Source organism: Myotis lucifugus, unplaced genomic scaffold, assembly GCF_000147115.1.
Source record: "Myotis lucifugus unplaced genomic scaffold, Myoluc2.0 scaffold_294, whole genome shotgun sequence".
Lineage (NCBI taxonomy): Eukaryota > Metazoa > Chordata > Mammalia > Chiroptera > Vespertilionidae > Myotis > Myotis lucifugus.
Genome location: NW_005871342.1, coordinates 202455 through 225838, shown reverse-complemented (window position 1 = coordinate 225838; position 23384 = coordinate 202455). Strand labels below are relative to the sequence as shown.

At 40.0% G+C, this 23384-nt stretch overlaps 2 protein-coding genes across 3 annotated transcripts; one reads left to right on the top strand and one right to left on the bottom strand.

The window, feature by feature from the left end:
• Nucleotides 1-2298: 2298 nt before the first annotated feature.
• FBXO43 (F-box protein 43) lies at nt 2299-15718 on the bottom strand. Of its 2 annotated transcripts, XM_023763623.1 has the most exons (8): nt 15548-15718; nt 15069-15167; nt 14850-14961; nt 11453-12927; nt 7753-7855; nt 5645-5728; nt 3340-3543; nt 2299-2786 (listed from the first exon to the last, which is right to left on the bottom strand). In XM_023763623.1, the coding sequence occupies exons 4-8, from the start codon at nt 12910-12912 to the stop codon at nt 2538-2540; spliced, it is 2100 nt and encodes a 699-aa protein (XP_023619391.1). In that variant the 5' UTR covers nt 12913-12927; nt 14850-14961; nt 15069-15167; nt 15548-15718; the 3' UTR covers nt 2299-2537. The 2 variants fall into 2 exon arrangements, with proteins under 2 accessions (XP_023619391.1, XP_023619390.1); XM_023763622.1 differs by lacking the exons at nt 14850-14961; nt 15548-15718 and having other exon boundaries at nt 5645-5713; nt 15069-15438.
• A 1364-nt stretch (nt 15719-17082) lies between these two features.
• On the top strand, nt 17083-19662 carry POLR2K (RNA polymerase II subunit K). Its single transcript, XM_006099983.3, has 4 exons — nt 17083-17166; nt 17825-17894; nt 18425-18517; nt 19308-19662. The coding sequence occupies exons 2-4, from the start codon at nt 17834-17836 to the stop codon at nt 19328-19330; spliced, it is 177 nt and encodes a 58-aa protein (XP_006100045.1). The 5' UTR covers nt 17083-17166; nt 17825-17833; the 3' UTR covers nt 19331-19662.
• Nucleotides 19663-23384: the final 3722 nt, after the last annotated feature.

The window sequence follows — 23384 nt, the reverse complement described above, 5'->3', positions numbered from 1 at the left end:
ATGGGGTCAGAAGTAGGAAATACCTGTCCAATTCTGGAAACAATTAGAAGTCAAATAGAAAGAATATTCCTGCCAATCAGCTAACAAGGCTGTCAAAGAGACAGACCATAGAGGGGAAGATAGAGAGGTTCTTATGTTAGTAGAGGGTAAAGCATTCATTGTTTTCCCCCAGAATTAACACTCTTTGTTCTTATGTCCTTATTAAGAAGTGAAACAAAATACAAAAATAAGGTGCCAAATTTAATCATCCCTCTTGTTTTGGAACTTCTTGGGAACACAGAGTAGACCATCAATAAATGTTTGGTGAGCTTTTTCTTATTATTTTCTCTCACTCGGTAATTAAAACCTGTAAGAATGTAGTAATTACTGGAATGTTGTAAAATTTATTCTTGTTGTCATGCCTTGTTTGTTTAGATTACAAAGACCTTGGGCCTGGAGCAGTGGCCTTTCTCTTGAACTGAAGTCTCAGATAATAGTATATTATTCATACAATTCATTTAGTGTTCCAATGCTGAAGTTAAGTCAGCATGAGCTAAGAAACTACTCTTTTTAGGAAGAATTATTCTAAATTAGACCTTTTCCCCTGGTATACCTAGATTTTTTTTTAATGGTAAAACAATCTCCCATGTAAGACAGGTAATTATATGCATACCAAAATTAACAACAGGGACTGTGCAAAGACTTTTGTCATGTACAAGTGGCAAACTACCTCTGCTAGAATCCTGACTGTGTGATATTAGATTTAACCTGATTCTTGGTTTTCTGATATGTAAAAGGAAGATAATAACTGCCTTATAGAGTCACTGTGAGGAATGAGATGTAAACTTTATGGACTGTGTATCATATTGAATACAACTAATAATTCATACTTTTGTTTAGCTTCTAAAAATTAGAAAAGATATAGACAAAATTTAATATTTAGCAGTTAATCAAAAAAATTTAGTGGGTTAAAATTTAGGGCAGATTTTTCCAAATATATCCATATCTAATTCACACTTCAAAATGATCTTATTGAAATAATGTATAACAGCACAGCCGGTGTTGCTCAGTGGTTGAGCATCCACCTATGAGCCAGGAGGTCATGGTTCAATTCTGGGTCAGGGCACATGCCTGGGTTGCAGGTTTGATTCCTGATAGGGGGTGTGAAGGAAGCAGCTGATCAATGATTCCCTCTCATCATTGATGTTCCTATCTCTCCCTCTCCCTTCCTCTCTGAAATCAATAAAAAAAATTTTTTTTTAATGTATAATGGAGACAACCAAAGTGTCCTTCAGTAGAGAACTGGATAAAGAAGTTGTGGTAGATATATACAATGTACTACTCAGAGGAAGAGGAACATTATAAGTTCAGTTCATGGGCCAGCCTTTAAAAGGAGCACGTGGGCCCTAGCTGGTTTGGCTCAGTGGATAGAGTGTCGGCCTGTGGATTAAAGGGTCCCAGGTTTGATTCTGGTCAGGGGCACATGCTCAGGTTTCAGGCTCAATCCCCAGTAGGGGGTGTGCTGATGCTGCCAATCAATAATTCTCTCTCATCATTGATGTTTCTATCTCTCTCTACCTCCCCCTTCGTCTCTGAAATCAATAAAAATATATTAAAAAATAAAATAAAAGGAGCACCTGGGTCTCCAGCAGCCTCTGTTACTAAGTCCCAATCCCCGCTGGTTTTTATAGCCCATAAATACGGGGACTTCTCTTCCCAGCTCTGGGAGCCTGGGATGGGGGTCTTGCTCCTCACCGGCGGCCTCTGCAGAGACTATCTCCCTCCTGATTGAAGAAACACCACACATGGATGCTGGTCCAGCCGTCTTTGCCCCTCCACCCCTCTTACCCGTCTCAGTGTGCTTTCTTCTTTACTTCTCTAGTTGTGGGACTTCCATTCAGCCAGCTTTTAGGTGGTTCTAAATGATGTTGTTCTGTATTTTAGTTGTACTTTAGATGTGGTTGTGGGAGGCAGTGAGTACAGGCATTTACTTAGGCCGCCATCTTGGTTCTCTCTAATATTAAATACATTTTATTTAACCAGAAGTCTGCCCAAATAGAACACTCACCAAATTAAGAGAAAGCTTGAAATTATAAATTCAATAGAACTTCTGAAACATTTTATTTATATTTCATTTCAGTCAAATACTCATTTTCCAAATCTATAAGACCATCTATCTCAAGTTCAAAAATTTTAATATTATTTGGAAAACTATTTTAAAAAGTGATTGAAGATCATTTCAACACATAGTGATGAAATGCACAATCTTTAAATATTACATGAAATAGTTAAATACATATAAATGATAACAATGAAATTCTTTATTTAAAAACACTAAGTTATTAAAATGGGTAAAAGTGACATAGTAAAATAAAATTGTTTCTAAAGTCACTACCTTAAAGAAAACATACAATGACATGGATTATAATATAAACAAAATAGCAAATAAATCATCATCTGTCATTAATGGGAAATTTTGCATGCTTTCAAAATATCCATAATTTTAAGTCAGACTAAATGTTGCTTGGGGGAATGCTTCTTTTATATTTAAAGTCTCTTTAGAGGCGTTTTAAATTCCGCTTACTCTGGGCACTTCCTGGAAGAGGATCTTTTCTGTTTCTTGGCCTTGCTGCTCTTCTACTACATTCTTCAGACCCATGATAAGCACACAAACATAACACACAAAAGTCAAAACCACAGGCTCTGCGGCTGCACAGTCCCCTTTTCTTATATGGCTGGTACTTAGCAGGGGATTGGCACCTCGGGCAAGGTTTTAAGGCTTCATCAGTAAAAAGTGTTTTGGCAACCTGCAGTAAAAGCATATACACTACATGATCAATCAAATCTTGCTGGGAGCAATTTTTAAATGCAAATCATGGGTGATGTGAGAACCAATGGATGTGCAGGCACTGACATTCCATTGTCTGTGTCCTACAATAAACTTCCATGTTTTTAACCTCGCCTTTTTACAGGCCATAGGTCTTTTGGTTGGATTTATGGTAGCTTTTTTTAAAAAAAATTTTTTATTGACTTTAGAGTGTAAGGGAGAAAGAGAAACATTAAGAGAAAAAAAAAGCTTATACACTAAATTTTCTAGTTTCATATAGACCAGTGGTTCTCAACCTGTGGGTCGCAAACAATGAAAATACATCCTGCATATCAGGTATTTACATTACGATTCATAACAGTAGCAAAATTACAGTTATGACATAGCAACAAAAATAATTTTATGGTTAGGGGTCACCACAACATGAGGAACTGTATTAAAGGGTCGCAGCATTAGGAAGGTTGAGAACCACTGAAGACAATCACTTTATTTCCAACTCTGTAAATATTTATTTCTAATAAGATAATACTTACCCTAACATATTCTTCCTGTTTACTATGTGAGTCAATAATTGAAGAGCTTGCTATAGGTGTCAAAACTTCTCCCCAAGGAGAAAATGTTGAAACCTGTTCTTTCTGAGAACTTGGTGTCCTAGCCTGAGCTTGTACAGATCTTAAAGCTGATCGATTTGAAAGTTGAAACCGAGTGGCAGCATCCTGAACATTTAATATAGCCTGCTGTGGTAAGACAAGAGAAGTCAATACTGTAATATCAAAAGTTCTAGGACAGCTTTCTGATGCACATGTATTTAAATGTTTGGACGTGGTTTTACAGCACTAGAATTTTTCCCTAAACCATTGGACGTGGTTTTACACAACTAGAATTTTCTCCCTAACCCATATTTAAAAATTGAAAATAGCCCGACAGGTGTGGCTTAGCAGTTAAGTGTCGACCTATGAACCAAGAAGTCATAGTTCAATTCAGGTCAAAGCACATACCCAGGTTGCAGGCAAGAGGCAGCCAATCAATGATTCTCTCTCATTATTGATGTTTCCATCCCTTTCTCCCTCTCCCTTCCTCTCTGAAATAAATAAAAGCATATTTTTAAAAAATAAAAATAGAGGCGATGGGCCCTGGCTGATGTGACTCTGTGGTTGAAGCATTAGCCAGCCAGTGCACCAAAGGGTTGCAGGTTCGATTTACAGTCAACTCCATGTACCTGTGTTGTGGTTAGGGTGCATGCAGGAGCAACCAGTCGATAGGCAATCTTTTGATGTTTCTCTCTCCTTTCCTCCCTCCCTCCCTCCCTCCCTCCCTCCCTCCCTCCCTCCCTCCCTTCCACTTTCTGAAAGGCAATGGGAAAAATGTCCTCAGATGAGAATTAACAACAGCAACAACAAAAATAATGGGTGATAGTGAGGATTTGGCCCACAGTCTGGAGTTTGCCAACTTGTTTTAAGCCAGAATCTAAGAAGGGGATGAATCCTTTTAAAAGTTTGCTATGGGATATCATGAAATTCTTTGAAGGTTCTTACCTTTGCCATATATCAAAAGAATAATGGGATTAGACTATGAGACTCAATTTGTTTGGCTGTTTTTTGCAATACTTGTAAAAACTTGATTCATTTTTTCCATTAAATTTTTAATAGCTTTGATAATTTTAAAGGGATAAAAAGCAATACTCTTATCTGAATTGGATTCCCACAGCACTCAAATATTCAGCCAAGAAATATCTTAATGAGTAATCCTTACAGCCTTCTATTTTGTTGAAGTTGGTAATGAAAATATAAGTTTTTTAAAAACAACGGCATTCTTAACCAATTATCAAAATAAAGTGAACTGCAGGTAAATTTCCTCATGTGTCCAACTATAATTGTATCTCCTCTCCCTTGATAGTCTTCCTTAGCCACTATTGGCTCCTAGCAATGGGGGAACCTAGAACATGAGAAATTATAGTAGGATAAATATAGGAAATGAGGTTAGTTGGTCATGGTCAATTACATGATTAACAGTTTAACAACATATATGTAAGTGTAATGGGTGAATATTGGTTTTCAGAAATTAAAATGCGGTTGAACTTTTTCAAGGACTCAATACATCCCTATATTACATTTCTATAAATGATTTGTAGCCTAGGCCACAAACACATGACACAATAGCACACCAAAATTTCAATGAATTTTTATGAAGTTGGTAAACACAGTGATTATGCATGCACCAAGAGAATAGAGATATGTTCTTGAAGCAAATTTCAGCCACAGAAGTAACGTTCATTCATTTAACAAATATTCTGGAACACCTAAGGTGCCAAGTGAATTAAATAGTTCAATCCCTGTTCTGGAGCAATTATTTGTGTGTGCAATTATCTCTGTACAAAGCAAAACAGTTAACAAAGGCACATGTCTGTGAACATCAAAATTTTCACAGTTAACAAAGGCACATGTCTGTGAACATCAAAATTTTCTGAAACATAGTCATCAACATGTTACCAGAAAACATTTAAATGTGAGAGTGGAGTCACCTTATGTTTGTTCATTTCCATGATTATAAAAAAAAGTCCAATTGTAATGTTCATTCTCACTGCTGCAAAGCAAACATAATATTGAGATCCTATTACCCGTAGCTGGTCTGTGCCTTCTAATTTGCACACATAAGGAACTTTCAGTGATGCTAATCAAGTGTGAGAAAAACTGTCTAACAACTTTGTTTCATAATGTTTGTTTTGGTTAATGATACATTAGGATAGTTTGGTAGAAAGCATCCAGTCCGTATTAGAATAAGAGGGCATAGGACACCAGGAAGGATGTCCCTGAGGAAAAGAAGGAACAGGTAGAATACCTGATATGTTTGGACTTGCAGAGAGGAGATTTCCAGTTCTGGTGGATAATAGGAGATGAAATCGGGGACCTGTATAGAGAAACACTAAGCAAAAAAAAAAGAAAGAAACTGGGCAATTATTAACTCTGGGGGGGAAAAAAGTTATATAAGAAAAAATCTGCATATTACAACTGTCAAAAAGTCATAATAATCTCAACAGTCTTCATAATGTGAGTGCACAATTCTGATTCACTCCCAAATGGTGTAGTTATACTCATTAAGATAGAAGGAAAGGAGAAAAGCATTCAGAGAGGTGGGTAGATAGTGCTAGTAGTGATGAGAGGTTAGAGAACAGACAATCCTGTAGAAAAAAATGCAAAAAAATAGCAGTTAAGGCGTTCTATTTGGAAATGTCAGAAAGAACAACTGAAGAATTGAAAGTGATCGTCTTGATGGGATAAGAATCAAGAGTCCGAAGGCATAGGGCAGGAGGATGTGTTTTGTTATAAGTCTCATTGTCCAACTTAACTTTATGTATTTGTTTTACTTTGATAAAAAAATTTTTAGCCCTAGCTGGTTTGGCTCAGTGGATAGAGTGTCAGCCTGTGGATTGAAGGGTCCCAGGTTCGATTCCAGTCAAGGGCACATGCCCTGGTTGTGGGCTCAATCCCCAGTAGGGGGCATGCAGGAGGCAGCCAATTGATAGTTCTCTCTCATCATTGATGTTCCTATCTCTCTCTCCCTCTCCCTTCCTCTCTGAAATCAATAAAAATATATTTTTTTAATTTTAAAGCAAACCAAAATAAGGAAAAAGAGTTCAATAAGGGAAAAAAGCATAGTCCTTTAAGAAATCAAGGTTTAAAAAAATGGTGGCAAGGCTATGAAAATAATATTTTATTTAGAATTACCTAAAAGGTTGCCATACACAATCACAAGTTTCTTCCTTACAATATGTAAGGAGTACATGGGGCTTAAAGTTTAATATTAATAGGTGCTAGCTTTAAAAAAAGTGTGTTTTAAGTCTGTCGTTAGCATGTCGGGCAGCACTCTAAAAAGATGCATTAGGAAGGCAATAAATATCTTCACTATTATAAGCTCCCAAAGCCAACAGCTATAGCTGTAAGTTGCCAGGAGCTATGAATAAGTTGTAAAGCAACTCATTACAGGCAAGATGGTAAAACTTTTCTTCAAAGTAAAATAAAAAGTCAGAGCAGGTCCCTAATATTTCATTGTAATGAGAAACTCACCCATTTGTATCTGGGTGCTCTTGTCTTATGCTATGCTTCATCTCAATTATTGTATTTAATCAAATTGGAAATTTCCTTTAATATGTTATTAAATACTTCCTACTAGGGCAAGAATAAAAGGGTGAACTCTCACTTTCTTTTGGTATTGAAGCCTAAGAAAGGTCTAAAAGTTGAACATACAAGAAAGATGGGTGCCAGAATCATCAGATACCTATTACAGCAAGGAGGACTTTTCTTGTACCTTCAAAGCTGGATCTCAAATCTTCAAAGGAGGTACAAGTTTATGATGCTTTACTAGTCATAATCTGCCATGCTCACTCACCTCTAGGCCTTCATATATATTATTCCTTTTGCTGGAACACTATAGTGTCTCAGCTGAGATACACTTTTTCAGAAAAGCCTTCTCTTGATCCCCAAGTATCAAACATTCCTTTTAAATGTTCTCATAGAATTAACTCTGGTCAACCCTACCTATATCACTCACAAGACATGAGCTCCAAGAGAGCAGGGACCATGTCAGGAATGTTCACCATTGTATTCTAAGCAACTGGCACATGCCATCCACTAAAAAGACTGAAAAAATTCTGTAGGAATATCTAATTTTGAATAGGATCTAGTATATCACTAGTATTCAAATACTGCTAACAGCGCATACACTTAAACAACAACAAAACCCAACAAGATGTTCTTGATGCTAGGTAATCTACTCCACTTACAGTCCAGAAGGAAATAGAGTTTGGGAAAAGAAAAGAGTTGAGAGTGAATGTTTACTAAATGGAAAAGGGTAAAAGATAGGAAAATCAAATTTGGTTGTCCAGCAATATGGGATTAATAGATGTTTATATTTTAGAATCCATTTTAGAAAAGTATTATATACATTACCTTAGCATCTGTTTTCAGTTGTGTGAGATAAAATCTCCTCCTCTGATTTGCTTTTTTATTTTGAACAATAATTTCACGCCAATTTCTGCTCACGCTCCAAACACTATGACAAAAAGATCAGTCCTTATATTATATATATACCACAAGATTAACATTTTCTGCATATGGCAATTAATAAGAAAAACTGTTTTTAAAGATTTTGGACAGTAAGTTTTAAACCTAAAATTTACATTAAAAATATGATTTAATCTATATCAGTTTCTTATGGTTTCACCATATGAAAGAAATCCTATTAAATATATGTCAGCATTACGTTGATAAAATATTACTTTATAAATGGTTAAGGGGAAAACACAGTTTAATATAAAGCCAATATAAGTCCATGGAAGACTGATTAAGAGGATTTCATTTCAAATGTGATACTAAGATTGAAAATTTGGACATGACTTGCAGCAAATGATTATCATTTATAGCATAAAAGGTTTTTTGTGCCCTGACTGGTTTGGCTCAGTGGATAGAGCATCGGCCTGCGGACTGAAAGGTCCTGGGTTCGATTCTGGTCAAGGGCATGTACCTTGGTTGCGGGCACATCCCCAGTGGGAGGTGCGGGAGGCAGCTGATCGATATTTCTCTCTCATCGATGTTTCTAACTCTCTATCCCTCTCCCTTCCTCTCTGTAAAAAATCAATAAAATATATTTTTTTTTAAAAAAGGTTTTTTGTTTTTTAAATCAATTTCTCTTATAAATGTATTTAACAAATCTGTCATTTTCATTACACAAACATAAGAACAATCAATCCTTCATTGGAAGTACTAAATATCAAATAATAAATACTATTATGGGCAGCACTACAAAGTTTCTATCTTATAAATCACAGTTTAAGAGAACGAAGCAGCTAAAGAAAAAAATTATATTCAGTGATTGCTTATTAATCAATAACTTTGACTATACTCACTATTAAAGAAAGGTAATCCTTCAACTGTTAATCTGGTCTTTTTATTACTCTAAACTAACTAATTACTAAAAGACAGTTGAAAAACAAAGTCACATATTAAGAAGGGCCCCCCAGTTAATACTTGAGCTGTCAACACTACTATTCTTCCAGCTACCATGGCTGCTTCAGTTGCCATTGCCTCTCCCTAAACTGGTACATGTATCTTATAGCAGAATGACTAAAAGAAACACGCAGAAAGTCACCCATTTATTGGGAAGAAATGAACTGTACACTGGGTATTTGCCACAGCTATTTCAACTAACTATAATGTCCAATTACCAAGAATGAACACTGCTAACATTATACATGCATTCTACAGTACAAATACTATAAATTTTAAGGGCTGGGCAGGAAAGGCAATTATTAAAATACTAGAGGCCCAATGCATGAAATTCGTGTGGGGGTAGGGGTTCCCTCAGCCCAGCCTGTGGCCTCTCGCAATCTGGGACCCCTAACTGCTCACTTGCTTGCTCCTTACCACCGCCTGCTCACTCCTTACTGCTTGGCTCACAGCTCCTTAGCGCTGCCACAGAGGCCAGAGAGGCTCCCGCCACTGCCACTGCGTCGTCAGCCATGAGCCAGGCTTTTGGCTGAGTGGTACTCCCTCAGTGTGTGTCATAGTGACTGGTCGTTCTGGTCGTTCTGGTTGTTCCACCGGAATGATCGCTGGGCTTTTATATATCGACTAGTGGCCCGGTGCATGAAATTCATGCATGGGGCAAGGGGTTCCCTCAGCCCAGCCTGCACCCTCTCCAATCGGGAACCCCTTGGGTGATGTCCGACTGACGGTTTAGGCCTGATCCCTGGGATTGAGCCTAAATCAGCAGTCGGACATCCCCCTCATAATCTGGGACTGCTGGCTCCTAACCACTAACCTGCCTGTCTGCCTAATTGCCCCTACCTGTCCTCCCCTGCCGGCCTGATCTCACCCCCAACTGCCCTCTCTGCCTTGGCCCCCACCACCATGGCTTTGTCCAGAAGGAAGTCGTACACCAGAAGATGACCCGGTTTAATTAGCATATTACCCTTTTATTAGTATAGATGACTAAGTATCAACTACTTCCAGAAGTGAATACCCAAAAGCATCACCTTAAGTTTTTATTTTAACTAGTCATACTCCAGCATATAAAAATAAAATTCCTATATCTCAACCATCAGTTAACTTTTAAACAAATTATCTCATTTGAACATTTTAAAAGATGTACACATATATGTGCACTAATCTGTTTATTATCCTACTTGAGTTAAACCAAGTACATTCCTGATCAAGTCTATTTGGAAAGGCTTTACACCCTAATAAGTTTGTGGAAAATTCTAGATTAGAAATTCTAGATTAGAGAAATTAGAGGACTCAATTGTAGATCTAGATCTATCCTTATGTCCTTGATTAGCTGCTCAACTTTACTTCTCTGGAGCTCAGTTTCCTCGTTTTCAAAATACAGGATTGGACTAGATATGTCAGACTTCCAGCTATGAAATTATACAATTCTCTACAATAGCCTACAATTTATGCAAGGAAGGTGAAGCAGGGCTCTAATAGAAATTGTATAGCCATAAAAACAGTAAGGACTCTATGAACCAAACTCTTGACATATCCCTATCAAAAAGAGGTGCACTAACTCTCCTGCATGTCCTCCCCCAACCATTACCTTGAAGAAATCCTGTTCACATGACTTCCTGCCTTGCTAGTTATGGCATTCCCAAGGGTCTTGTCTTCTGATAGTCCTGGGACTCTTCAAAATTGCCAGTATGAACAGGGTCTCACTTTAGTCTTTGTAACCCTAGTCCCCACCCTCAATACTCCTTAATGTCTTGGTTTTCTCTTTAGTTATATAGCAGCACTCAATACACTGAAATCTCTGGGATCACAAATTCTTCAGTTTCTAATCCCTTAAAATTCCCCAAATTAATTTCCATTGATGTTAGCAATTAAAATGAAATAATCTATATTCCCTTGGTCTCTGGAACTTAAATAACTAAATGCTATCCTTTGTATATTGTAATTTCTTAGTCACCATAATGCTTTATATTATTTCTGACCAAGTATTTACTAAAATTTTCAATCAGACAACAGGATGTGAACTAATTAAATAAATCAAATAACTTTCATGGAATAAAGCCTGCCATTTTGAAAATCTAAAGTACAACTTTTATAAACTCTCCTTCCAAATGACAGGGACATGAACATTATCCCAAAGACTATATTATTGCTTCTAAAGCAGGCGTTTAGCCTGGCTAGTGTGGCTCAGTGGATTGAACATCATCCCATGGACCAAGAGGTCACGGGTTTGATTCCCAGGCATGACCAGGTTGCAGGCTCGATGTCCAATGTGGGGCTTGCAGGAGGGAGCTGATAAATGATTCTCTCTCATCATTGATGTTTCTATCTCTCTCTCCCTCTCCCTGTCTCTCTGAAATCAATAAAGATATACATATTTTTAAAAGTTGCCCAGCTGGTGTGGCTCAGTGGTTGAACATTGACCCAGAAACCAAGAGGTTGTGGTTCAATTCCTGGTCAGGGTACATACCCAGGTTTCGGGTTCGATCCTCAATACAGGGCATGTAGGAGGCAGCCAATCGATCATCAGTGTTTCTATCTCTCTATCCCTCTCCCTCATTCTCTCTCTTAAAAAATTAATAAAAACATATTTTAAAATTTCTTAACATGTTAAAAGTCTTTTATTTCAGAAAAAAATATTTCTTACCTGCATAGGCTTTCTGCAGACAAGGAATCTAAAACAACTGCAAGAATATGCTTTAGATTTCTATATTTTAATTCTGTTAAGATGTCCAGTTTTTCTATACCCATTTTCTTGCCAATCAGTCCTGCAAGTACGCACTGCAGTACAGCTATTTTCGCCTCATCCCTGTCTTCTAAGAATTCGCGTGTACCACTTTGCTGGAATCTTCTCTTTTTGTTTTTCATAAAGAGCTCATGCACTAACTGCAAGGCTGGGGTGTTTGATAAATTATTAAAACCTAAAATCAGTTCCTCACTCTGACTGTCACTGCTGGGCTGACTCTCTGAGATGTCTGAAGAAGCTGCTGGTGTTATTTCAGATTCAGAGTGAATGGTCTGGCTTTCCTCTTCTGTCTCAGACTGTGAGCCTTGCTCCCGAAGGGTAGACAGTCTTCTCAACCTTCCAAGGCGCCTTGACCTTCTTATGGTGTCCTCCACTTTGAGAGTTCCCTTATGTTTCTGAAGTAGCTCTTGAAAAGAACTCTCCTGGTCAGAGAGGGAATCTTCTGATTTATCCAAGCAAAGTGAGTTAAAACCACTGTCTTCAGGTGTTGAAATATTGCCTCTCACTTGAGGAAAAAACCTTTGACCTGCCTTAAATTTAATGTTTGCTACAAGGTTACTTATTGGAGTCACAAATATGTCCTCATCTGTTTCACAAGTTGTTCCACTACTAGAGGAGCCCAGAAGTTTGGGAAATGTATTCTCATCGTTAACACATGGACTACTATCACTAAAGTCATGGGTGATGGAGTCTTTAAAATTATTGCCCTGAATTGGTGATATACATTCATCTTCAAACAGGCTACAGTCATCTTTGGAGTCATCAACTGTGGAAGTCTTCTGTTGAGAAAAATTAAGTCTCAATTTTTGAGGGCTTAAAGTCGCTTCTTCTGTTTTCAAAGTACTAGTAACTAAAGCACTAAAATTATTTTGCCTTGGAGAACCTGAAGCACTGCTTGGAATATCTTCTTCAAAGTTGAGAACTTCGCTTATACTACTTTCTATAGAACTATTATCTGATTCATAGTTTCTCTTCAGAGGAGAGAAAGATACATCCAGCCTTCTGCGCCGCCGTAAATAACGTTTTCCGAGTTTAGGAGTCTCACAAAAGTCTGGGGGTATGGCCGATTTCTTCCTAAAGATGAGAAATCTCTTTCTTTTAGTAGGGGTCTCTAAAGGATCTGTTAAGCCCGGACTTACAGGTTCAAAAAATTCATAGTTTATTGTTGGGTCATCTTCCTGCTTTACCAAAATTAATGTATTATCAACGCTGTAAGATTTTAACAACTCACTGTAGCCACTATCTTGAAATGAAGATGTGGAAGAAAAATCTTTGAAGCCGGTGTACTTGATAGTGACAGTAGGAGAGTCCATCTCATTTCCTACTCCAGTTCCAACCTGACCTGAATGCCTTTCTGACATCTTCAAAACCTGTTTCTAAAACATGAAAACAAGATTTTATTCTTCCTTTGAAATGCACAGCCTGACAACTTACACCAAAATATACTATTTGTGATGAGTACAGATAATAACAGAAATTTTATGACAATAAAAAAGTTATTTTTTACTTGACTATGCATAGTCTAAGTACCATGCACAGTTTCTTGAACTATACTTGAGGAGAAAAAAATCTGGCAGCATAATTTTTACATGATTTTATTACCTTATGGTTTTAACAGCACTAAAGTATAACAGCACTAAAATATCACTATTTGTGGGAAATCCACTCTTTATAATGTTCTTGAAATTCCAAATAAAAATTTCAAGTAAATTAAAGAAGAAATGTGAATCAATAATTATGTATTTATAAGGAATGACACTAGCAAATACTTTACTCCTTAATTTTTCCAACAGTATCATCACATTCCTTCTTTTTAGAAACTCAAATTAAATCTTAACTCAAAGGAAGATATCAAAGGATACTAAGATAACTGTTAATCTTTCAAAGTTTTCTCCAGATCAAATATAATTTTTCTCTATTAAAAAATCATGAGAAGATATATTTTGACTGCAATGGGAAAGTAATTTATTTATGCCTAAGTTATATCAGTTAAATATTTGAATGCATGAGGTAGTGTTTTTTTTAATTGCTATTCTAACCACAAAATCAAATGGTTTCTTTATAATGATCATTATATCATTATTACTGGGCAAAGTATGTCTTTTTCAACCTACATTCTTTTTTTATATTTTTTATTGATTTTTTACAGAGGGGAAGGGAGAGAGATAGTTAGAAACATCGATGAGAGAAACATCGACCAGCCGCCTCCTGCACACCTCCTACTGGGGATGTGCCTGCAACCAAGGTACATGCCCTTGACCGGAATCGAACCCGGGACCCTTCAGTCCGCAGGCCGACGCTCTATCCACTGAGCCAAACCGGTTTGGCTCAATCTATATTCTTTTCTGGCAAACTTCACATGTTTCTTTATGATCTAGATCCCCTAGATCCTGAGAATCACTGCTATCTTTTGCACATGCTTACCAGCCAAGACTATCAACTTTTGCTTTCTAGAATTTGTATTATATTTTAAAACAATTTGTTTTCAATATATTAATAAAATAGAATATGTTTTAACATTTCACCCCCAACCACAAATGTTTCCCCCCTCTCTAAGATTCATTCTGGTAATCAACAGTTTCGTTCATGTCATTTGGCAAAATTAAGTCAAGGAATCCTTTCAAAAAGTTAAAACAAATGCAACTATTCTACACTTCACCACTAGGTGTCTCACCGTGCTAGCCTTCGGTAAACTGAGAGGCAAATTGTCAGAAACAAAGTGGAGGGGGGGAGGCTGGCTACAAGGGGTAAGTGGGAGTGGGAGAAGGGGGAGATATGTAATACTTTTAACAATACAGATTTATAAGAATAAAAAATATTACTCCATAAAAAGAACAACCCATAGGCTATTTGTTATAAACAGAAAAAAAAACTTCCTAAATTTTTTCCTGTTCATCTACACATTTGAAGTTGCCTCAGACGTGCTAGCTTTGTTGTCAACATGGTCATCTTTCTACTATCCTGACATTAGTCTGAAATAAAACTTGGTTCTTCAAAACTAATTTTTAAATTATTTAAAATTATTCATGATAGCCCTCGCTGGCTTGGCTCAGTGGGCGGAACCTCGGCCTTCGAACTGCAGGGTCCCCGGTTCAGTTCCCGGCAGGGCGCATGCGCAGGATGGGCTGACCCCGCCCCCCCAGTAGGGGGCGCGCAGGAGGCGGCAGATCAATGATTCTCTCATGGCTGATGTTTCCATCTCTCTCTCCCTCTCCCTTCCTCTCTGGAATCAATACAAATATCTTTTTTAAAAAAATAAAATTATTCATGCCAGATCACGGAATTCCCATGGACTTACTTAATTTTACTGACTCAACAGTTCACTGGTGAATCCAACAAGCCGCCTCAATATTCAGTTTTTAACACCAGGCTCCTGATAAAGGGTTGAGAACGATTCTCTCGACTGTGCTCTTAGAAAGGCGGGGGGAAAAAAGCACTTGTCAAATAGGAGAATGAAATACTTATTTAACTATATTAAAACCAAATCTCCATCGGCTGATAAAGTGGAAAATCTTACCATCCGTAAATCTTGAGCTCTTAGATGCCAAAGTTATGTGGGTTTCCACACAAGAAAATCTCTCCCTTTGCCTTTAAAATTCATGTCAGAGGAATGCCGCTTAAAGAGAAGAGTTTAGCGAGAATCACTAACGGAAACGGGCAGCAGCCCGGTGACTGCTAACCGTCGAGGGTAAGTACGGCGCGGGGGTTATTTCTAACACTTGGAAAGGCCTAAAGCACATTAAATTTCCTCCGGCTTTTCCAGTCAACAGGAACCGTAACAGCCTTGTTTCCTCCAGCTAGTGCTGGAACTGAGGAAAAGCCCCCAATTCGGGTTTCTGGGGCCGCAGTGTGAGCGGGGCGCCCACCGGCCTCCCCGAGGTGCTCTGGGCGCGCGCGGCCGGGTAACGGTCTCGCCGCCGCCTCCCTCCCGACCTTCCCCCGCGGGGCGGCTCCGGCCCGGAGAGCCGCTGACAGGCCGAGGGCCAGCGGTGTCACCTGGAGCCCAGCGAGTGGAGGGACGGCTTCGAGGCGCTCCCTACTCCCGGCACCTGGAAAACAAAGTGGGGCGCGGGGCTGAGGGACGCCCCGAGGGCCCCTTCTGGGCCCCACACCCCGAGGCCCCCACTCCCACCCACTGGAAACCAAGGTACCGCCACACCCACGGGGCCGGGCGCCGAGCCGAAGGGCGGGAGGGGAGAGAAGCAGCTCTGCCTGGTGCGCCCGGGAGGAGCCGCGGCCTCGCCCCCAGGGAGATCCGCTATGGCAACGCCCACGCCAGGTTCGCGTGGGGCCGCTGAGCTGCCCTCCTCCGGTTTGAACTGCCCGCCCCGAGTAACCGTTACGCCCCCAACGGCCGCCCCGCCCCTTCCTCCGCCCCTTCCTCCGGCCCCGCCCCAGTGTCTGCTCAGCCCCGCCCCTTCCTCCGCCCCTTTCTCCGGCCCCGCCCCAGTCTCTGCTAACCCCGCCTCTTCCTCCGCCCCTCCCCGCCCGCGCCCTGCAGGCCCCGCCCCCACAGGCCTCCTGCGCCTCGAAGGTTCCGCCCCCCGTCTTTGCTCCGCCCCGCCCCTCCAGTAGGCCCCGCCCCCACAGGCTTCCCTGCGCCCCGCAGGCCCCGCCCCAGCCTTCGCCCGGGGGTCTCGTCCTCTCCTGCCTACCCGAGTATAGGTTTTTGAAAACGAAGATGAATTCCGCACGAGGTTGCTGAGATACCTGTAGAATTACACATTCTTTCCTAAAGATAGGATAGGTCTTCACATCTCTATTACAGCCACACGCCCTTCTCTGCCCAGCATTTGTAATTCTTCTCTGAATTTTGTCTGAGCAGTTTATCACCTCCTAAAACACCATGTTATCTAGTTATTGTGTTTCATTTTTTTAAGTATATTTTTATTGATTTTTAGAGAGAGCGAGCGAGAATCGTTGATGGGCTGCCTCCTGTATGCCCCCTATTTGGGGATCAAGCCCACAACCCGGGCATGCGCCCTGGACCAGGCTCGAACCCCGGACCCTTCAGTCCACAGACCAACGCTCTACCCACTGAGCCAAACCAGCTCGAGCAGAACATCCTTTTCGCGGTTTCTCTCCCACCCCTCTGCCCCCCTGGAGAAGTGATACTTTCTACAGACTTCTTTAATCAGAAACGCAAACCTCATGAAACTTAGGGAACTGTTAAAAATGCTTTGCTTTCCTGAAAAATGAAATAGCCGAGGGCGAAGCGGGAATGTCTGCCCACAGTCCAACATCCAAAAACTTCGGTCAGTGTTCTCAACCTTCTGGCCCTTTAAATACAGTTCCTCATGTTGTGACCCAACCCATAAAATTATTTTCGTTGCTTACTTCATACTATAATGTGCTACTATTATGAATCGTAATGTAAATATCTGATATGCAGGATGGTCTTAGCCGACCCTGTGAAAGGGTTGTCGACCGCAAAGGGGTCGTGACCCACAGGTTGAGAACCGCTGATCGCCTGCTCCGCAAGGCTCAATCGGGCACTCGCTCGCAAGGGGCGGGGACTCCGTTGCGTCACAAGCTGGCGCCGGAAGTGGGGTGCGCACGCTGAGGTGCTGCGCAGTCGGTTTGGAATCGCAGCGGGAGGAGCGCGTTGGTCCTGAGTGAGTAGGGGGCTCGCCTGGTTGGGATTTGGGGTGTCTCTGGGCCCAAACCCGAAAGGCGCCCGAGGTTTAAAGGCCGGGTGTGGGGTTGGGGTTGGGCGAGGCTGGGGACAGAGCCGATGCTGTTAGTCCTTTGCCTGGTTTCTTTAGTTTAGGGGCTTAGTCATTGGGGGTTGTTTTATTCGCCTTCCCTTATCTCTGGGGCGCACGATCCCGTGGAGAGAGGTCATTTTTTGGCTGTCCTTTGCTAAAGTTTGGAGAAATGGGACTTTTCCTTGTGCTGAGTGAGAATGCGAGCTTTGCAGTCAGTTCTGAACTCGTCTGCCTCCTCCTGATCCTGCGCGTATTAGCTTCTCTAAGCCCGGGTTCCTTCAGCTGCAGAATAAGAGTAATACCTCGCGGGACTGTTGTAAAGATGATCGTAAAGTAACAGGTGTAAGTGAGATAGCATATGCGAAGCGTTTATTACTGTGTCCGGTTTGTGGATAAGTGCACAATACGTTGTGGGGTGTTGTTTTTTTGTTGTTTTATTTCGTCCTTTAGACCTATGCATGGTATTTGGAAAAGTGCAGATTAGGAATGGGGACCTTTTCAGCCTTCTCTGAGAAGAACGAGGGCTGGTTGGGTGTGTGATACTCAGTATTGAATCTGATTTCAGGGGTTAACAATGGACACCCAGAAGGACGCTCAACCCCCCAAGCAGCAGCCAATGATATATATCTGTGGAGGTAAGAGTAGCACTTACATGAAGTAAGACGATTTTACTTCACTTTTTAAAAATTACTATTTTCTCTTTGGCTTAAATGAGTCACTCGCCTTTAAAATTATACAGCAGAAACTTTAGCCACCATAAAAATCCTCTCAAGATTTCATTTTCCCTCCTAGAAAAAGTGCTTGCCCAAACTCTTCTTCCCCTCTTAATATATTGGTAATAAGCCTTGGCTGGTGGCCTATGGTTGGAGCGTCGGCCTGGGCATCAAAAGGTCTTAGGGTTGGATTCCGGGAGCACCCGTCTCTCTCCCCCTCCTCCCCCCCTCCCCCTGCCCTTCCCCTTCCCTCTCTTCTCTCCCCTCCAGTCTCTCTAAAAATCAGTGGAAAAATACCCTCAGGTGAGGATTTAAAAAAAAAAAAATTGGTAATAACAACGTAACCTTGAGATTGAGTATATTTTAATGATTTGGGTGAAAAATATTGTTAATATTTGCTTGTCCGTAATGTTTTCCTTTTAGGTACTGAATTAATGTGTTTACTTTTCTAGAATGTCACGCAGAAAATGAAATAAAATCCAGGGATCCAATCAGATGCAGAGAATGTGGATACAGAATAATGTACAAGAAAAGGACTAAAAGATGTATCCTTTTAACTGTGCTTTCTAAATAAGAGGTAGGAGGAAATTAAGAATAATGCTTGGGTTGATACTCAAAGACTAATTTCTGGTAAAAATGGTAATAACTTTTGGATTACTTACCCCAAAAAAGATACAGTCAGCATTTTCACGGACCAGTATGCCATTGTATAGTCACATATTATATAATCTTAATACTAGTTGATTTTGGTTCTCATAAGTCTAATTTTCAGGGATTCTGTGTTTAACTAAATACTCATGTGAGCTTGAGTTTATGGATAAACTAAATTATAGGAGAAATACAGATATTATGTATGCTACCACATGGGAAAAGTGAGCCTTCCAAATTAGTTGAAAGACTGAGAGGAAATTGTTGTGTAGTAAAAATATGTTTTTATTGATTTTAGAGAGAGGAAGGGAGAGGGATAGAGAGATAGAAACATTGAAAAGAGAGAAACATCGATTGGCTGCCTCCTGCATGACCCCCACTGGAGATCAAGCCCAAAACTGGGGCATGTGCCCTGACCGGGAATCGAACTGATGACCTCTTGGTTCATGGGTGGGTCAATGCTCAACCATGGAGCCACATGGGCTGGACTGCTTCAGTGTTTTTTGGTGCATTGGTCTTTTGTATCATGGAAAGACAGCTAATAAAAATAGTCATAATGATGAATTCTATACTTTTGGGCTTTTAGATTAAATTAGAAACTATCACACTGTAAAGAGAAAGTGACTTGGAAGTATTAAAGTCTTTTATATAACTTACTCTTTTTGTCCTTAACTCAGTTTTCTACAGTGGTGGTTTTTGATGCTCGATGAAACGGAATTCAGAAGAATATCTTTGTTTGCATTTGGATTTGCTGTTATTATTGTATAGTTTTTGATGAGTATACTTATCTTTGTGAATACAACTACTAGTATATACATGATTTCATTTTTAAAACCATATTGTATTTAGTGTCTATTATAAAGATTTTTTTGTTCAGTTCCATGATTTGTACTTTAATTTTGTGTGTGTGTGTGTAATTTAATTTTGTTGTATATTTCATCTGACATGAAAAAGGTTAAAAGTGCTTCGCCAAACCACACTTTTAATCAAAACTGGGAGTCATTGGGGCCCTTGTTAAAATAAAGCTTTCTAGGGCTCTCTAGGTGTGATTAAGTTCGTTCCTTGGGAACCACTGTTTTATATTATCAATTGTTAGTAAAATCTCCAGCATCATTTTGTGTGGAGTATAACAGTACACTTACTCTCAGTGTGCATACATCATGTGGAGTGACATTTTTCATTTGTTACTTGAAGTAGGCCTTTCTGTATTTGTAATGTTGGACTAGTTTTTAAATCTTGGGCAAGGGGAAAGAAACCAATGGTTGCTTTCTGTAAGGGAAAATCAACCCCACATACATACAGATGAAGACTATTAAGGCAGGTCCAGTTCCAGTGTAATCATTCATTAAAGTAAAAAAATCTGCTTTCAAGATATAAAAAAAAATAGGGGTTGGTTTACACTGAATTACTGGATAAATTTAAAACTTTTGTCTTGATTTTAGGGATATCAATAGTTTGATACTCCATGTGTTCCAAAATTATTATTATGGAACATCATATTGGTTTCCCTAACATTCATTTGAAGGTCTGAAATATTCCAAGTTCTATAAAATTTATTATGTACTATACAAAGTACTACCATGCTCATATCTTTAAAGAGTTCTTCCTTGATCCGGTTTTTCCTTTCTCTGTGGCTTTCATAATTTGGTAATTGTGCTATATTCCTTCTTGACCTTGTCTTTTTTAGACAAGAGAGTCCCAACAAATAAGATACCTCTTTATGGAAAACCCCAACTCATTGGATAATGTTGCTCTTAACTGCTCTGATTCCATCATAGATCCCTTTCCTATCAGTAACTTAATTGAATATTGTTATTTGATTAACTAGACAGATGTTTAATGGAGAAAGTATTACCATGGGAACTCACCATTTCAGTCCGTTACTTCCCTCTTTGTGTCTTCATCTATAAAATGGAAGTGATTTTACCTCTTGCCTATCTGTACAGTTTTAAGAAAAAAAATGATACAATAAATATAAAATTGCTTTAAAAATTCTTTTGAATAGTTCTCTGTAAATATAAAAATCTGGGCTTGAAGTTCACACATCACTTGTTCCCTACTAAGCTGCTTATTTGGACAAGCATGTCCATGAGAAAGGCATGGAAATTGGTTCACATCCAGTTCTGTCACTGGCCAGTTAATTTATTTCTTTTAACTTCAGCTTTATTGTCAAAGTGGAAGAGTTAATGATGGTCATCAGTACAGTACTTTGAGACTCTGAAGCTATTTTCAGAGATTTAAGGTATGAAAAATTCAAAAATATGTGGAATCAGAAATGACCAGTCCTAAGGAATAATAAATTTCCCTTGTTAGCTGGCAGTATGATCTTACAGGGTTCACTTTCCTTGTTTGTATGATAGGCATGACATTATAGCACCTACCTGCAAGATAAAAGAATCCATAAAAACTCAGCCTAATAATAGCCCATGTTAATTATTATTACCATTACTGTAATATTAACGTTTTTCACCACGATTGTTATTGGCCTTAGGATTGGTCTCTCCCAGCTACTCGTTTTGCTGTCCTCCATGCTCTTCACATTGCTCTTTCAAGAATACAAATTTCAGGATACCGTCCTGCTGGAAATCCTCAGTGGCGCCTCATTTTGCTAAAATAAAAAATGATTTGGAATACTGTGCTTAGTCCTTGATAATCTGACTCTTACCTCTGTTACCACTTCAGCCCACCTCTCACTCTTTGGGTCTAAGATGTTTGCAGTTCCTTAAGCAGAAGAGGCCTTTTTTCTTTCTTGCCTGTCCTTTTCCCCAGGCTTTTCTCAGCCCGAAATGAACTTTTCTGGTGCTCTTCGCCAGCATCAGAATTCTGAAGGATTGTTTTGTTGTCTTCTGGCTTCCAGTATTGTTGAGAAGTCCCAAACCCTGCTTGTTCTTAATCCTTTGTATGTGACCTTTTCTCTCTGTTAAGAATTTTTGCCAGTGTCCTGAAATTTTATGGTATGTGCATTTGTATGGTTTTCTTCCGCTGTTTTGCTCACTTGGGTACTTTCAATCTGGAAGCCCAAGCTCTTCAATTTGGGGACATTTTCTTGAATTATGTATCTCCTTGTTTCTTGAATGCAATGTCTTCTCTCAATGAAAACCATACTGGTAATTTTCATTGCCTCTGTAGTCTTTTTCCTTCAGGTTGCTTTTTATCCTGCTTGTTCATTCAGTATAAATATATATGTACAGAATGATAACCAGAAAAAAAATTGAGTGAAAGAGCTGAAATTATAAAACAAAGAATTCCCCATAAAAAAATTACTGTTTTATTTATCTGAATTGTAGTATATCTTCTTCACTTTCGTATCTAGCGCCTAGTACAGTGTCTGACTCATAACCAGCCCTCAGAAAATGTTAAGTGCATGAAAAGAAAGAGGGAATCTTGACTTCATTTACTCTTCTGTATAAAGGGGAGGAAGTAAGTCTAGGTTGCAGTGTAGACATCCTGAACGTTTAATTATGTTTCTGTAATTCAGTAGGAGTAGATACCAATTTACCTTGCAGGTAGCACAACAATCCGAAGGAGCAATATTTTAACTCGATCCGAAAAGAATTGAAAAGGAGAGGAAGGGGAACTCACACTCCCACCCTCCCAATGGTCCTCTTTCCTGGTGAAGCTGGCTTCCGTAACGCCAATCAGCGGGCTGGGGTCGGGGACTAGCCAATCACCCGGCAGAGGGCTAGTCCCCGCCCCTGGCGATCAGCCCGTTGCACTTGATGCTCAGGCGTTGCGACACGCCCCTCCCTGCAACCGCGGCGCAGCGGGTCAGGTTTGCTGGGCGCGGGGTTCTGAGAACCAGGTGAGTACCTGCCCTCCAGGAGTAAATCTCGTATCCCCATCGCAGTCCTTCCTCTGCGCCGGGGCGAAAGGCGGACGCGGAGGGGCAAATGCACTGTTGGCTAGAGAGTGAGGGGCGCGTTGTGGCTTGAACATCCTTCCTAGTCGGATGTTGGGGCGGGGTCGCAGCACGGGGGTTCCTGGTGACCAAAGCCTGGGAGTGGGGAACAAGTTCATAGGGTCCTAAAGTGCCCCCTGACCGTTGCCAGTTGGCGGTAAGAGCTCGCGGATCGGATCGCAGCCAGTCCCTCCGCCATCTCGAGCTGCGTTGTACATAGAAACCGTTGCTATGGCTGGAGGTTGTCATTTCCTTTCGGCCTCAGGCAGCAGAGGGCGCTCGGCCCCGTGGATGCTCGAAAGGATGCTTAAGGGGGAAGAAAACAGGTTTTCGTGTTACTAGTTCATCGCAGTTTCCACTGGAGGTATTACGATAAGCTGAGTAGGAAACACAGGAAGTGGATGTGGATCAGGATGATGGAGAAAAAATTAAGGTTTTCCTAATCTGCAACAAAAATTCAAACAGATGTGGAAGAGTTTTAAAGAGAGCAAATAAGCCCGCCGGTGTGGCTCAGTGGCTCAGCGCAGACGAACCAGGAGGTCAGGGCACATGCCCAGGTTGCGGGCTCGGCCCCCAGTAGGGGGAGTGCAGGAGCCAGCCGAACATCATTGAGGTTTCTATCACTCCCTTTTCCTTCTCTGAAATAACTATTAAAAAAATTTTTTTAAAGAGAGCAAATAAAGTCTTGTACAAGTTGTATTTTAGAACTTGAGAATATTTTGTGATCTTGAGAATGTGTATCCTACCAGTGGTAGTTTTCAAAAAGAATTCTCTGAAATGTTAAAACTGTTCAGAATGAAATGTATTTGGTTAGGTAAGAGATGTCTTATCATTTCAGATGTTTTTCACTATATTTTATTCAAATA